This window comes from Epinephelus fuscoguttatus, linkage group LG6 (assembly GCF_011397635.1).
Source record: "Epinephelus fuscoguttatus linkage group LG6, E.fuscoguttatus.final_Chr_v1".
In the NCBI taxonomy this organism is placed as follows: domain Eukaryota; kingdom Metazoa; phylum Chordata; class Actinopteri; order Perciformes; family Serranidae; genus Epinephelus; species Epinephelus fuscoguttatus.
The window spans coordinates 32,791,455-32,808,569 of record NC_064757.1 but is presented as its reverse complement, the minus strand read 5'-3'; the positions used below and the strand labels follow the sequence as shown (position 1 = coordinate 32,808,569).

At 40.1% G+C, this 17,115-nt stretch overlaps 1 protein-coding gene across 2 annotated transcripts in view; it reads left to right on the top strand.

The window, feature by feature from the left end:
* arl15a (ADP-ribosylation factor-like 15a) overlaps positions 1-17,115 on the top strand; it is a 127,823-nt gene that overhangs the window by 55,912 nt on the left and 54,796 nt on the right. For both annotated transcript variants that reach the window (XM_049578049.1, XM_049578048.1), the window contains exon 4: positions 7,064-7,272. In XM_049578049.1, the coding sequence (XP_049434006.1) occupies positions 7,064-7,272 (209 nt within the window). The remainder of the gene's footprint in view (positions 1-7,063; positions 7,273-17,115) is intronic.

Sequence of the window (17,115 nt, the reverse complement as noted above, 5' to 3'; positions counted from 1 at the left end):
TACGTGAAATGTGCAATAACATCGAGGACATGTACATGTGCTCTTGATATTACATGGGCACAGCAGCCTACGTGTGGGTCCTGTAACGTGGAATATAAATAGAAAGATTGTGATGATTAATCACTGCAATTTCAACCAGTCACATTACTTGTCCATAACCACAAACAGCTGTGCCAGTCCCAGTGGCACATTATGAAAATAGCTCACCCAAAGGAAAGCAGGGGTCCTGGGTGGCAAAGAGCGAAAACCAAATTACAACTTATCGATCTCAGATCTTAAGAGGTGGCACATTTCTGTAAACCAGATTTTTTGATTATGTGCATAACTGAGAGGGATTGATGTGTGTTTGAGACCAGGCCTCACACAGGAACTGTTTACTTAGAAACAGACACTGCTGAGACTGCAGGTTGATGAGTGTATCAACAGCTGAAGTGTTTTCCACCTCACTCCAGCTCCAGCCCCAGGTCACTCCTCAGTGAAGTAAGCAAACTTTATTACAAGAGGCCTCCCTCACTCCCAGCGCTCCCTCCCATCACCGTATTGTAGCTGTTTTGTTCAGAGAAAAAAAAACAGTCTGTTTTTCGTTAGGGAGACTTCAAAGAGGGTTGCTTTCAGTGTTTCAACTTTCAAGAGTGAAAAAAAGACATGATTAGCAACATGTTTGCATTTCGTTCAAGGTAAAAGCTGGCAAAAAGCATGAGCGATGGGAGGCAGACATGTATGAGAAAGTGTGGTTGAAGCTGACGGTGAATCTGAAACCATACCTGCATCGATACCCAACAACAAACAGAACAAGCCTCAACAGTAGCCTAATTTAGACCAAATGGAAATATAGGGTAGCAAGTTTCAACTACGTTGACTCATTTTTGACATGTAGACCATCACAGGCTGTTTGAATTTGGAGATGAGCTCAGGAACACAAGCCATTAAACACATTGAAAGGAAATCTGAATTAAGAAGACTGTCTGCTTTTGATTTTTTACAATGTAATTGCTTGCGTGTGTTTTACTGGCAATTGTCTCAAAGTTTTGTTTATTAATTCGTAGTTACACTGTGCTAAAGAAAAAAGAAACCTGATCACTCAAACACCATTGCCTCTTGTGTTTGCATAACCAGTGGACGTCTGCTTTTCCCATTTTCCCCTCTTCCTGCATTATTGGCATCATGACTTCCAGAGAATCTTTAAATTTTACTCTTTTCTGTTGACAACATGTTTTCAGCCTCAGTTTTTCTCTCCAACCCCACGATCCCTCAACAAAATCAGACTTTGGCTAAATAGAGATAATCAAATACACAACAAAGACTAGATAGATTTGCAGTACACCAATTTGAACATAAACATACCCATTTTATAAAGTGTATTTGTGTCATTTATTAGACTTTGTAAGATGAAACATGATGCTGTTTTCTGATAATATTGTGTGGTAAGTAAGGTGCCATACTGTGCTTGCTTCTCAATTTTAGCATTTCATCATTTTAACAAAGTCTTAAAAGTTTTACAGCTGAAATTAACAATTATTTTTATTATAGATTCATTTACAGATCTTTATTTTCAATGAATTGACTAATTATTTTGCCCATAAAATGGCGGAAATTGTGAAACTGCCTGTTAAATTTCCGAAGGCCGAAGAGCCAAGAGCCATAAAATGAACAATGTGCTGTAACATCAGACAAATCTTTACATTTTAAAAGCTGGACCTAAGTAATATTTGTCATTTTAGTTGCTGAATAAAATTCTGTCAGTCCGTTCATCAGCTAATCATGTTACCCCTAAAAACCACAGCTAGAGGCTTTACTCATCATGACCTGACGAGCATAAAGCTGTGTGAAACGTTTCTGTCTGACAACACACCAGAAAAGAATTACAAGAAATATTTAATGGACAGGGAAAGTGGCTGCATCAGTAATGACTGGTAGCTCTGGTAAGTGTTTCACATTACAGTGGTCTGTAGCAGTCAGCCGTGCATATGCAATGAATCATCAAATGCCTGTGAAACATATACAGTCATTAAGATGCAGGTCTCCCAGACCTCAAACCATGCATACACATTAAGCATTCATATGGTGTACATTGAATAAGTAATTAAGTTCCTTGTTATAGCTCGTCTTCATTTGCTACAAGCGGTTGAAAAAGTCTCACTTGGTGTTGAGTGAGTGAGAGAGGGAGGGAGGGAGGTGTTTTCCTCAGATCAGATTTCTATCCATTTGATCCCAGAGAGGGTTGCTTTCTGTCGTCACACACTGACATCATACACTTGTTTTTTTCCACAGTGTAACATTGTTGGAATCATACAGAAACCGTGAGTAACATGTGACTAACATGTTGTCTTATGTAGAAAATATATCTGCAGTGTTCAAGTCATACTGAAACACATTTGTTTTTCTTGTGCATTTTTAGTCTGCTTCTATATTGTATTGTATCTATATGTTAGGATATTTTCAGGAAAGCTGTGGTAAAGTTTAAAAGGATAACTTATTAATAATCTTGTCCAAACACTGGTGATAAACAGAAAGTTTTAGGCTTATTCACTCAAAACTGAAGCAAAAATACCCCATAGCTGATGCACCATTTTGCAAAACTTTAACAACACAAACAGGGATTAAATCCATCACAGGAAAGCAAAAGACATTGATTTCTTTGGCCAGGGGTAGCCTCAGTAGACAATTATGTAATGCAGCCACAAGATATGTTTTATGATATTTTGTCCTGACTGGAAATTGTTGCTCTCTTGCCATTAATAACACGATAGCTTGTTTTGTTGCTCTCTGCACCTACACATTAGACCAACAGCTAAATGCATCAAGTCCAGGCACAGGGAGGGATGTTGATGGCTATTCTGGGAAATGCGAAATGTGACTTAAGTTAGAAGCAGACACGAAACATTTTGGGAACACGGATACAAATAAAATATTTAATTGCAAATCCAGTCGCAGACTCGGACTTCAGGAGCATCCAACCAAACATGCCACAAGATTGGACCTTACTGTGTGATACTTTTAATGAGTTGAGTACAAAGAGTTAAGTTAGTTCATGATTCAGTGAGGTGTTTGATTTTGCCAGAGCCATTCATTGTTTCATTTATACAGTCAAAACCCATACAGTGAGTGAATGAGGCAATAAGGCTCCCAACTGATGAGTCAGTCTTTGACAGGGTCACTAAGAGACATGACTCTCATTGACATGCTATTTTTACCTCTCGTGCTGCACTGTGGACTTTTGGCTTATTTGGTTTCAATGAAATCTAAAAGTTTAAACCTGTTTTAATGTTTTTAAATAATTGATTAAATTACAAGCTATATATATAGAGATGCATAAAAGTGTTAAAGAGCAGAAAAGTAGAAAGAAAGAGAGAAAAAGGAGCAAAGGCATGAGGTCTTGCTCATGGTGCACTTATTTGATTAATGATATGTAGTAAGGCTGCCAGCATCCCCCCCAAGAATCATGATGTCATGTTTGGAAATCCTCCTGTCAGGCCAATAGGTGGCAGAAGTTGCCAACGAGACCCAATGAGATGTGACGGACATTCCACCATTTCCAGGCAAAGATGAGAGAAACTTCCTAGTCAATCTCTCAAGTGCCACTTTGTCTGATAGCTTTCCACTCCAGTGAGAGGTGTGAGTAGAAAGAGTGGGGGAGGAAAGAAGGGAGGGAGGGATGGGAGGGAGAGCACGAGGGGAGGGAGGTAAATGTCACTGAGAGCACTTCGTGATGTTTAAACATTTGCCAGCCTCACAGTTCGTCACTTCTTGGCAGTTATCTTACTATGAGCAACAATAACAAAACAACAGTTCACAAGTTTGCAAAGGAAGTAACCTCACCAGACGGAGGAGGATAATTTTAACCAGAGAAAGTACAACCTCGTAAAAGCAAATGCATGTACTTGCGTATGCAATGTGATAGGACCCTTTGTAGTTGTGTATGCAGTGCTGACAAGTTTGGTGAGCGTGTAGGACAAACATTTAAAACAATTAAATGGAAAACATGTTGTTAAAAGGACAGCATTTAACTGAGTTAATGAAGTGTAATTGACGTGTAAGAGCAGTTGACAAGTTGTTTGTTTTTTATATTAGACGATATAAAAGAGGACAATAGCCAATGCTGTGCTGAAGTTAAGACACCAAAGAAAGTTGTTGACGACTGTTTTTTTAAGTTAGCTGTAAAATGTTCCCCCTCCTTCCTGCCTTACTTCAAGGTCTTGATAAGTAAAATATCTACACTCAGTACAAAGTTCTGAATTCATCTCGACAAGATCTTTTTTTTTTTTCCAAGATAATTGTTATATTTTTTTCATATTAAGGACAAACTGTCTGTATTGACACCTCAATTTACATCTATCTTTTGAGTTAAAAAAAAAAAAAACTCACCTGCTGTCTGCTTGAAATGTGTAGTTTCCTCATTAAAGGAGATCAGCGGCTGTGGTCAACGTGTGTTCAGTCAGTTACAATGGATTCCAGTAGTCACAGGAGCAAGATGTCCCAGTGCTGAAGGAGCATGAGTAACATGTAGGATGTGACTAGCATATCATGGTTTGTGGTGTTGAGTAAGTTTGTCAGCATCAATGAAGAGAGGGCGATGGCAGAAGCTGTCATCTGGCTGTCATTTTTACCCTTAACTTTTTTTCTTCATGGACTGAATGGTAGTGTGACAAAGAAGGACAGGTTGTGTACGTGTTTGTAAAAGGGTGAGCATTTTCAGATCCACAGTGACAGAAAATTACAGCTAAGATGCATGTGGCATGGAGGCGACGCGTCATGTAGGCAGGGTGGAGTGGGGTTTTCTACCTGCTACTCAGACTCTGTCTTTGTAGTGTCTGGTTGCTGCCAGCTTCACTGTGTTCATATTGAGTTTTGCCAAGTGATAATGCAGTTGTTTTATGCAGGCTTTGGAAGAGTACAGTCTATGATAAGTGGTATTGAATTAATTAACTTGGCCATTTTAACTGCAGCATGAATTCAATTGATTGATATACTTTAATGTGAAATGTAAAAGCACCTACAAGGTTGCTCTACTGGTTTTTATTACCTCTGGTATAATATGGTGTTTATTTGAATCACTTTTAATGTATTTCAGCGATTAAGCCATAGTTTGTGATGCAGCTCCGGCACAAAACAGACTGGGGGATGAATTTACAAAGAATCTTGTTTTGTACTCGCGCCAAAGGCTTTTAGTTCACCGTCATGGGAGAGTGTGTAAAGCTGCCAATATTTGAATGTAAGAAGCTGCAAGAGTATGTTGGGGTACTTTTATAGTACTTTTCTATGAAAAATGACTCAAACCGCTAAGTCAACTACTTAAATAGTCACAGATTATTTTAATAGTCGATTAGTCATTGATTAGTCGACTAATCGTTGCAGCCCTAGTGTTAAGGTCCAGTTCAGAAAAGTTATTGCACTAATGATATTACAGCGCAAACATGCCTATAAAGTTTTGCAACTAAGTGCAGTCTGACTCTTTTGCATCTGATTGCAATTATGTATGTGGTAAATGTTGCCTTTGTGCAAAGAACACAACAGAGTGATCAATGGCAGAGAGAAAAAGAAAACTGAAATTTCCCAACCGTGAGCTACAGGCCCCAACTAATGAGGTGCTGAGGCATTCCTTAAAACTTCAGACAAGAAATTAAAGCATGACAGAGTTACCACCAACTCTTTGAAGATGCTAATAACTTCAGTGTAACTGCATGTAGCTAGTAGCACTGATATTCGTGAATTAGAGTGTTTTTGAGATTAGGCTTATGAGCATAGAAAGGGGCTAATTTTGTGTCACATGTATGCCTACTGCCTAATTCAAATACGGGAAAGATACCACAGGAGCACAGAGATGCTATTTGCTCTGCAGTACGGTCTAAGGTGTCGTTCACCGTTCGTGGCTGCTATGAGAGTTAGCCCCTTTCCCACTGGACAAAAAAAAACCTGTTTACCAATTTTAACAGTTTCTTCTTATTTGTGCCGTTTAGTGGCGGCAAAAGTTTTGTGAATTCACCCATGATTCTTTTGTTGGAACTTTTGATTGAAAAAAATGTATTTACTTTGGAAGGATTATTTTTCGACAGGCATGGTTGCTCAAGATTCTTAATGGACTTTATTGCCCCGAAAATTGTCTAATCAGGGGGCGCCCATTAGCTCACTTGGTAGAGCAGGCACCCCATGTACAAAGGCCCTGTCCTTGCTGCGGCGGCCATGGGCTAGATTCCAACCTCCAGCCCTTTGCTGCATGTCATTCCACTCTCTTTCCCCCTTTCATGTTAACAACTGTCCTATCAATTAGGCAAGAAAGACCTAAAAATGTCTTTTAAAAGATTCTAATCAGGAAAAGACATGCAGTTAACTGGTGCCACTAAGCTCTACTAATCACATGACAATGTTTTGCTTGAGGTGAGAAATGGTTGTGGTGTTGGGGTTAGTTTCTACCAATGCTACAAAGCAGGTGGAATTTGACCAGACCCTGATCAAATGCCACTACATTGCAGAAAGAGCACAGGAGATGTTTGTGAAAATGTATTTCCTCTGCAAAAGCTTTGCCTTCACTGTCAGTAAGCAAAAGGACAAAAGGAACAACAGGAACACATTTTGTAACCATGTAGGTTTCTCACTCAAATTACTTACACTAACAAATAAAGTTGCTGTGAGCCAAACTGTTATGAAAGGACATTCTTAAATCAGCACACAATAAAGGAACCATATGTCATTCTTTGTGAACTCAGTGTCAGTGTGGCCTTGAAAACAAGCCCAGACTCCATTTGAATAATCCAGTGAGTATGTGTATTTACTTAAAGGACTTGGGAGATTCACTCCTGTGTCTTAACAGTGAGCTAAGGAGCTGCCGAGAAATTTGGCAGGAAAAGAGGTAGTTTGAACTTTATACCGCAAGGCTTAGTGGTTTTGGTTTTACCCAAATCATGTGTAACAAATACTGTGGATGTTTGACTTTTAAAATTGGATGTATCCTGATTATTTTTGCACAAATGATCAAACACCATTTCAAACATTACAGCAGTAATTGCTAACATCTTTTATATTCATTATTTATTTAATAGAAAAATGTTTTTGTATCTCTCTGCAGGAGCCGACAACATCAAGAAATACTGGAGTCGTTACTACCAGGGGTCACAGGGTGTAGTCTTCGTATTGGACAGTGCCTCATCAGATGAGGACCTTGAGGCAGCCCGTAATGAGCTACACTCGGCCCTACAGCACCCGCAGCTCTGCACACTGCCTTTCCTCATCCTCGCCAACCACCAGGACAAACCCGCTGCAAGAACGCCAAACCAGGTAACCTGCCTCATTTACAGTGATTGTCAGTTTATTCCATCCTGTGCATCACTAACTGCAGTTAACTTCATGTATTTTACAAATAAGTACCACAGCTTCTACAGATCTGTCACAATCAGAAAAAGCATTGTTTAATTTTAGACATTCACACACATACTTGCCAATAAATAAGTATACACATACACATGAATGGCTATTTTCATTTTAACTGTGTGTTCAAGTAAACAGTTGTGTGTAGAGTCAAAAGTGGGTGGTTTCAGAGCAGAGCTCAAACTACAGTGTGCATTTATAATGACTTATAACTTTGTTAGTCTGAGTATTTCAGAAACGACATAAATTCACTACTTTCTAGTGATGGTGGTGTTAGGGGTTGTGTGTGCCTCTGTGAACCTGGGAGCGGTGATGTTTGAGACATCACCCCGGGTTGGGTATCTTAAGGGAAAGTGGTCCCCCAGCAAGAGGCCAAACTAAGAACAATCAAAAGATCTCTGTAAATTGGTGTTTTGGGCAAAGGCAAACCTCATCTGGAATAGGGAATTTAAGGTCTCCTCCTGCAGCCAGGCTTTGAACAGTCCCTTGTGGCTGGGCTATACTGATTTGACCTGGTAAGGCAACAAATAACATGGGGCTAATGCCATGTGGGTCATCTCCCTCAGAGGTTAAGTGTAGTAGTCTAGTGTAATGCCAAGTGGGTGGCAGGCCAAGGTTGAGGCCATGGCATGCTGAACCATGATTATGAAAAGTGGCTCTTAAGATGTGAAATATCACCTAACTGTTGTAAAAGGAGCTGGAGCTAGTATGGAGCATGAAGCAGTACCAACTAGGTATTACTGGATTTCCCTCTATGCACAGCACTGGCTTTGGAACTTAACCCCTGGACTGGACTCTTCTTTTCTAGAGTTGCGTTGGATGAGAGACACCCTATAAGTATGATGATAGAAGCTCCCAACATGTCACTGAGAGAGAGGGCACCGCCTGTGGATGCTATAGTTTTGCAAATGGACTTTAAGCTCATGTGGTGAACAAGGGAGATGTCAAGAGGCTGATTGGGTTGAATGGCCTGCGGAGTGGCGTTGTGTTTTTAGACTTCTGTACTAGTTGTGGGCTGCCCATAAAAACACGACATTAGAACATAAGTTACTAAGTGCTGCTGACTAATCAACACCCGGTGGTGAGTCAAGTCGAGTGGCAGCAAAAGCAGCTTAACCCAAATGTACAGTGTGTGTGAACTGTGAATGTCTGGCTGAAGCCCCTTTACACAAAGTCTCCAACTCTTACCTCTAGAAACCCTCCACTGATGTGTCTCTTAGGTGTTGTTGCCAGAAGGTTTTCAGTGCCAGTGACTAAGGATACTGGAGTTAGTGACTGAAGAATAAAGTGATGGATACAAGCTGCAGAAATACATCTCTCTTGCAGGGTGTCTTTGGCTCACCTGCAGAGACAAGTTAAGGAGCTTTAACATCCAGAATGAGCTTTGGGGAACAACTGCTCCTTCGAATTGAAAGGAGCCAGTTAACTCAGTTGGGAAATCTTAATTGGATGCCTGTCTGGCACATCCAGCTAAGTGGAGAACCCAGAGATGACCCAGGCTTGGGGAATATTGTACTCCTCTACTCTATGAATGCCTCGGGATCTGGATTCAGGGGACAAAGTTGGGTTGAAGCTAGAATGCACCCACAGAACGCCTAGTCCCACCCTACTGTGCTGTAAATAGCTGGTTTTAATCCTAACGTTGATCTCTTTCCCCTAACCTGGTAACGCTTTAGACCCTGATTTGTCAACGTGACAAAAACCAACCAATCACAGCCTAGTAGGGCGACACTAGGCAGAACACTGTCATGGTTTGGTGCGTATCCAACGTCTATCACAAAGATGCCGCCTGCCAACAATGATCCGGATTTGGCCGTCTCAAAAAACGTATCAGTTTGTTTACTGTCACCATTTGTTTCTTTAGTACTCCATTCAACATTCGTCTGTTTAACAGGGTCAGAGAACGCACAGGGCATGTGCTCCCAACATGCTTGCTTTTAATCCTTGCCAGTAAATGGTCCATGAAACAGCCTTTGAGCTCTGGAACACAGATCCTCCTAATTTCTTGTCCGCCTGTATGTTTTTCCCCTTATTGAAGTTTATGACTCTGTTATATGCTGTTAGGCAGGTCAAGGTTTGTCATTTGATCTTCAAAACTAAAGATATGATGTATAACTAGTGTAGCTCTTATTTCAGTTAGTCAGATCATGTCATTTGAAAATAGACCCATGGGACCCTGTGATTATTAACATATCAGTACTGAGTTTAACTCTCACTGCAGTTTCATCCATATTTTTTGTCTTTAGTTTTACAGTTACCATATTGTGTTGGGCAGGTTTTGCTTCTCTTTGTCTCTGTATATTGAGTAGGAAGCACTGTACTTCTGACTGAGCATCTTACCAGCACAGGCCAACGCAGAAACCCATGATTACACATCTTTTGTTCCAGTCATTTTTTCCGTTGTCTCGAGTAGCAGTTTGCCACCAACAGACAGGATGTAATAGTTAGAATATAGTAGAAATGTCATGTAGTAGTCATGGAGTAGTAGGTCATGTCACCACCTCCCCTCAGGACAGAATTAATCACTGCTTGTGGGGGCAGGAATGAAATACAGCAGAATTATGGGTAGTCTATCCCACCTTCCTCTCTCTCTCTGTCTTCGTCTGTGCTAGCCGTGCTCTACCACTCCACCTCCCTCACAGAAGGAGCCTCTCAGAGTAGGATGTTATGGATAGCATTCCCTGTGCAATGCTCACTCAGGTTTCAGAAACCTGGAACCTCACTTTCCTATGCACACACACTCACAAACACACACATGCATCATCTGCAGAGGCCTATTTAATGTTTCTGAAGGATAACAAAGATGGATTCCCGTAGAGACGACCATCTGCATTTTCTAGCCGAGACCACCAGTGTTGCTGCTCTTCAGTGATGTGAAATCTGCTGCGTGGGATATGATAGAGAGAAAAGCTCTGAACCAGATTCTGCTGTGACCCTAACTGAATGCATTTGTGGAGTGACTCCACCTGAGTCAGTTTAACTTAGTTTAACTAATTAGTATGGATTGGTTGCACTTGAGCACATGCCACTACAGTCACGGAAACCTACTAATCTTATTGATATTTTAAATGGCAACTGCTTGTTTTAAGCCTGACAACACTGGTCTCTTTGTTGGCCCTCATACCGAAGCCAATTAATCCAGTCCGTGAGCCGCCCACACTTGTCCACCGGTTGTAGCGTGATGTGTCCTCTGCCGTATTTGACCCATCATCACATCAGTCACTGGAAGTATTGACTTTTCTGAACTGTTTGCAAACACTGATGACACGTGAGACTGGCTTTTGTCGCCTAAAGGTCTTTCATGCATTGTGTTGAGAGGGTCATTTCAGTTCAGAATGAATGACTTACATAAAGTGAGGCCATCAGGGTAGCTGAGGATGCCAATATTGATTGAACATACAGTAAATGGGCATATGAACATTTATTCGTTGGCCATTAGGCTTGAGCAGTACCTTTTTTCATGACATATCTTCCTGACTTTTTCTGGGGATATACAGTATATGACAGTATTCATTAAAAAAAAAAAAAAGTAAAAGCTGAGGTGCTGTTAACAGAAGTCATTGTAGCATGAATGAGATTGTCTAGCCTACAAGTCTGTTTGTCTGATATGCAGTTAGCCTACTTAGATGAGTCTTGTTGGGTTTAAATACTTATAAGCACCCATCTTCCATAGATTCTTTCTGGTGGATCCGATGACAGACCACCATATCAGTGAGATGATGTGCAGACAGTGGTGGCAGACTGACAGTTGAATAAAATCATGCGCCTGATAATAGGCTTGGGTGATAGTATTATGGTATTACGGTATTCCAGGGTATTTAGAAATCCCGACCGTAAGATTTTCAGTACTGTCAAAAATTGTATTGTATGTAGTTCGCAATACATGCCACTAGAGGGCAGTCTCTGGTCTCTGCTGGTGGAACAGGAGCTGACAGACACAAAATAAAGTTATGTGTGGCAATATGCCCAAATGGGCAGAGGCATTTCTCTTTTTCTACTAATCCTGTAACATTATCCCCACCACTTGCAGTCATCATCTGTCTCACCTCAGCTGCCTGCTCTACCAGAGGAGACTGACCTCTGGTGGCAAGTGCTGTGCGCTACAGTACATCGCCTCAATACAGCATCTTTGTATCAGTTTAATAGGAAGAGAAGCGTTCGCATATTTGACAGTAGTAAAAACCATACCATAGGGATTTCTAAATACCCTGGTATACCATTATACCTTAATGCTGCCCAGACCTATTGGCTATGTTGCTGTTTTGTATTTATTTGTCTGCTGCATTGCACTCTTTATGTCGCACATGCACTTACATTAAACACACATTAAAAGAAATCCATACATGCAGATTTTCAGTTGTTATAGAGCTAATTTTAGTTTCCTTTACAAAAACAGGTAACATACACATTCATACATACTGTTATTGATTTATTTATGACAAACTGGTGATTTCTTAAGAGTTAACAATAGGTATTGAAATCTGCTTTCAGTGGTGACAGACATCTTTAATCGATTCTGTTTCCATCAAAGGTCTAACACCATGTTTTTATAGGGTTTCTAGGATGCTGCGGTGTTTGCACTGAATTCAGCTCTGGGTACAAAAGAGAATTGGCATGATTTTCTGAGAATGTGTATTTGTTGTAATACATTTGTGTGTTTTAAATTACATGGTCATTATGAGTGTTACCTTGCCTGTGTGTGCATATTATCATCTGACTCATAGCTGTGTCACTGAAGGAGCTTAGTGTTCAGTGACTCATGAGTAATCTCTGCTAAAATGAAACAAAATTTTAGTCCAACTATGAAAGAAACCATTGACTCCACCTCTTCCCTTACACCTTGTTTCTTTGCCCCTGTACTGTACGTCGAGCTCATGAGCGCAGCTGTAACCCTTGCTGGTTCTCATTAATGACAGTCTGGCTTTAGGTAGTATCGTGTGTCACTCTGTTAAAAATAAAAAAGAAAAAAGGGTGGAAATAGTGAGCCCACTCAACCACTGGAGAGTGCAAGAGGGTAAACCCTCTATATGTTAACCAAACATTTGCTCAACATCCGCGGGGGTCTCTTCCTGGAGTTTATTTTCAGTCTCCCCAGATTCCCATGGTATCACTTTTAGTTCATTTTATAGGAGCTTTTGCCTCTTTTATGAGATTTTGCATCTTGAAAATATAAACTAAGTATCAAATGAGCTAAACGTTATTTATACAGCATGCACATGCAAATGAAAAACAGGGTTAAACCGTTAAAGATCAAACAGCTGGCTTATTAACAGGTACTTACTCATGCAAAGTGGTGCTAAAAGGTGCATAGGATGGCTCTGTTTCGCCCAAAGTGGCTTTGTGTGTTTCCATGAAGTGCTGTGATGATGGTATGTCAAATTTTCTGTGTCAGTGGCCCCCTTTAACACACAGTGATGTTTCCAAAGCAGGGAGAAAATTAATATTTCTAAGCTTTTTTATTCACATAACTCTTCTGCAGAATCCCCAAAATGGCAATATTTGATTTATTTATTATGCTGTAGAGGTTTTCTAATCATATGACTCTGTTGGAATGATAGCAGCCTCTATCTCTCTATCTCACCATCACTTAATCACCACTAAAATTACTATTTGTAATGTAATTGTAAATAAAGTAGTTGCCTGTAATTGTCTTAGCACAATTCAGAGGGTCTTGCTGGTTTGTGCCAGCTGTTACATTGTTCCTTCCCCTAACCTGTGTATGGTTTGTCTTCAGGAAGTTTGGGAATATTTATGTGTTCACATTCATTATTGATAAAGGTTGTCAAAATGCTCTAGTGTAGAGCCGAGTTGCTTAATATTAAATGAAAGTTACACTAAAAGTACCCAGGTACATGTCAGAAACAGGTGGCAAACCACTCTTAGCACTGGCCTTTGTGGTCCAGTGTAAGTGCAGTGTGTCTCCTCAGCTGAGGATAAAAGCACAATTGAAGATATGCCACTTCCTATTTCCAAGATTTTATCATCCTCGGGTTTGTTGGAAGCATCGTAACAAGACCTTGGAGTGAACCCTAGAAAGTGTCGGATTATGTACAGTCTGTCCAGCTGCACCTCTGAAGATCACATACACTAACACTCATTTATGTAGGTTAACTGGAGCATGTGTGCTTGCACTATGAACCACCTCTCTGTTGAATTTGTTGCATAGCTGCTGTAGTTGATTTATTTATATATATATATATATATATATATATATATATATATACTGTGCAGCATTTATATACTAGAGTTAAATCCTGGGGTACAGCATTCCCAGGAATATACATCCGAACTATGTCCTGTTTCTCTTGAAATATGATAACAGGAAAACGTGAAAAACTTGTCACATTCTAGGCTTAAAGCAAATAGGCCGATTGGTTTAAAAAATAAACACATCACTACAGAAATACTCAAGTCCTTTAGGTCCTCCCCCGTGGTTGCAAATCTCAGAGCTGGCAGGAATATAAAATTAGCACAATGGTAGGTTCCTAATGGCCCAACAAATTCATCTATTGAAGACCAGGTTAATCAACCACCCAAACCTGACCCATAAACTGCCAATGTTAGGCATTATGGTAACACAATTGTCAGGACCGAGACAAAATTGGGGTTTCCATCCACCTATTTTTATTCGCATTTTCAAAAATTGTGAAAAAAAAACTTGGATGGAAACACCAGAAATTCAAAAAAGGCCGAAAATTCGCAAAAAAGTTTTTACGCCTGGGGGGGGTGGATTTGTCAGCGTATCGATAAAATGCGACTTTTTGCTATGAAACAGGTTTTGCGAATAAACAATGATGTACCGGCACACAAATCCTCAAATGTGGCCCTTGACATACGGAAATGTTTCAGCCAGAGTTCGTGAGTGAAATGCTGCTGGACAACTACTTCCCAAACGCCTGCTTTCCCATACACACAGAGAACGACGCAGTGGTCTCCTTCCAGCTATTTCTGACAGTACTCTTAACATTAAACTTCTTCTTTGTTGTCTCTTCTTCAAAATGGTTAGGTACACTGTGAACGCTGACAAAATGCTAACCAGAGTTCTCTAAAGAGCCGACAGGTTTATCAGGAATCTGTCCATGATCAGTTGTTGAGTGTCAGTTGAGTGTGTTGTTGTTTACAGTGGGCATAAGACGCTCTCTTATGACATCATCTCATGGCGCACTCTTCTTCTACGGGCTTTTTATTTTGTTCATTTTTCACGAGAAGCGTCACCTACTGCTCTTCCTGTTGACTCCCAATAATTGCAAAACAATAACGAAAGGAAGTGGCATAAATTCGCATTTTCTTTTGCGCATTTTCACAAAATTTGCTCAAAAATTTCAATATATTTGGATGGAAACCTCACTAAAGACAGAGACAGGGGCCGAGTGTCACTGTGCTCTCCAAGGTGTGTGTGTGTTTTAGGGGCCATTTATACGACAACGATTTCAGTAAAAACGGAAAAGTCTGTCTTTTGCGTTTTAAAAAACTTCTGCGTTTATATGACGATGTTATTGAAACGATCCCCACTCACACAGAGCCGCAAAATCTACTGGAAACGCTGTAGTATGCATGCCAGGTCAGTGGGTGGCAGTGTAAATTTGCAAAGCAACATCACGGCATGACGGCATGACGCCATGCGCCTGTGCTGAAGCACCTTCCTCTCCAACGCCATGATTACAAACCAAAACAAAGAAGACACACTGGCGAAAGCACGCACAGATAACTTTGTCTGGATGGATGACGAGGTGGAGTTGCTACAGTAACAGATCTACAGTTCACTTCAAATCAACAGGGTGAGCAGCACAAACAGAGCTCAGCATTGTTGTTGTGAGTGCCCAAGGGCTCTGGGCATGCCTAGTGACTGGAACCGTAATGCGCATGTGCGAAAAGTCTCCGTTTTCAGAGGAACTGCATATTGCACGTTTACATGACAATGGAGACACTGCCGTTTCCAAAATGTTGCACTCTTGAACCCATTTTCAAATCATTGCGTTTTCAGGTACCAAAAATGCCGCTGTCATGTAAATGATCGGCCAAAACGCAACTAAAGTTTACCGTTTTCAGTTGAAATTGTTGTCGTCTAAACGGGGCCTTAGAGAATGCGACAGTGAGAGTGGAAGAGAAAGTGGAAGGTGGACTATTGCATGCAATGTATGTGTAAGTTGTTACTGACTTCCTCAGTTTTTGGGCACCTTTCCAAAACCATTACATATTTTCTAGTAAGCTTACCCAAACCTCCCCAGCTGTAGGTTGACCTATGCATCAAGAGCTGATTAACATAAATGCCAGTCTTTTGCACTGATAATTATTAACACCACCAAATAATACAATAAAGCAGTCCTGTTGGGAAATCAAAGGTTTATGCATATTTTTTCCTAGTTGCATTTAGTGTTGCTTGAAATATGACCAGTGTGTTTTGATTGCAGCTGAAGTTGCCTAAACAGGTTAATTTCCCAGGATTCCCAGGGTAGTGTAGTATGCCTCTGCTCCCAGGACAGAAAATGTCAGATTTCCATATGTTACTACATTTAAAAGTATAAAGTGTACAGTGATGCTTTTCTGTGACCAGAAACCTGGCTTTAAGTCCAGAGAAATTAGGTTAACATTTATTGCACACTTCATTTTCAGCTTGTCCCACATCAGTACCAGACAAAGTGGCTGAATCAGTCACACAGCCTCATCTGTTTCCGCAGGACCCAGAAGATCTCACATGTGCATGTATCCTTTAGAGATCTCCTGTGAGACACCATATATATCCAGTATGTTGTGTATCTTCATTATTTATTAGAATTTCCATTAGCTTTTTCCTAAGTAAACAAGTCCTACTAAGGGTCAGTGCACATTGCTTTGAGATGTTTTGAGCCAGTGGAGCTACTTCACTGAAACTTTTGCCTCATAGAAGCTTTACACTCATCAGGTCATCACCAGGTTAGAGCAGTAACAGTGTACAGCTGCTGTTCATTTTGGGAGAAGGTGAGTGTTTCTTTACCATGAGAAGTTCAAACTAGATGATAATTCTAGCAATATTACATTGTAAAGCAGAAATAATCCTCCCTTTAGATTATTGTTTTTTATATTCTACAGATATGAAGTCATCTGAAAGTAAATTGTTGAAATAACTACATGAGAAATGCAGGTCATAAATATAATCACACATTTTTCTTTCCTGAGTAAAGGTTGTAATAATGTTTAAGATTACTGTAATCCGTAACACTTTGAAAGTAACCTTTTCAACTCGAGTCATAACCTTTGATCCACCATAACAATTTGCTCCGGAAAACTCGGTCTGGTTACATCCTTAGTAATCCCTTTGAAATGTTTAAACGATTTAAGCATGTCTAAATGTTTATTAGACAGGTCACTCTAAATTAAAACAAGAAGTCATGCGTAAGGTTTTGTATATACCATATGTGATGCATGGATATAATGCTGCAGGTCTTGCCAAAGTGTTCTCCTTCGATCCCTCAACTCAAGTATCTTTCACATGGGAATATGGTTTCATGGGGACCCTCTAACAGTTAGTCTTTAATCTTTATTTTGCTGAAGCATATACGGATAAAATTGGATTTATTTAGGTGTTCTGAAATTAAACTTGGCGTGCCCTTAAATGTGACCACAAGTTAACATATGTTTATTATTTTTAGGGACTGATATATTGTACTCATCTAATATCACAGTGCTGTAAATATACCATGATACACAGCTTTTTGATTGAGGTTTACAGCTGTGATTGAAATTTAAAAAAACATCAGAATGGAAAACACATTT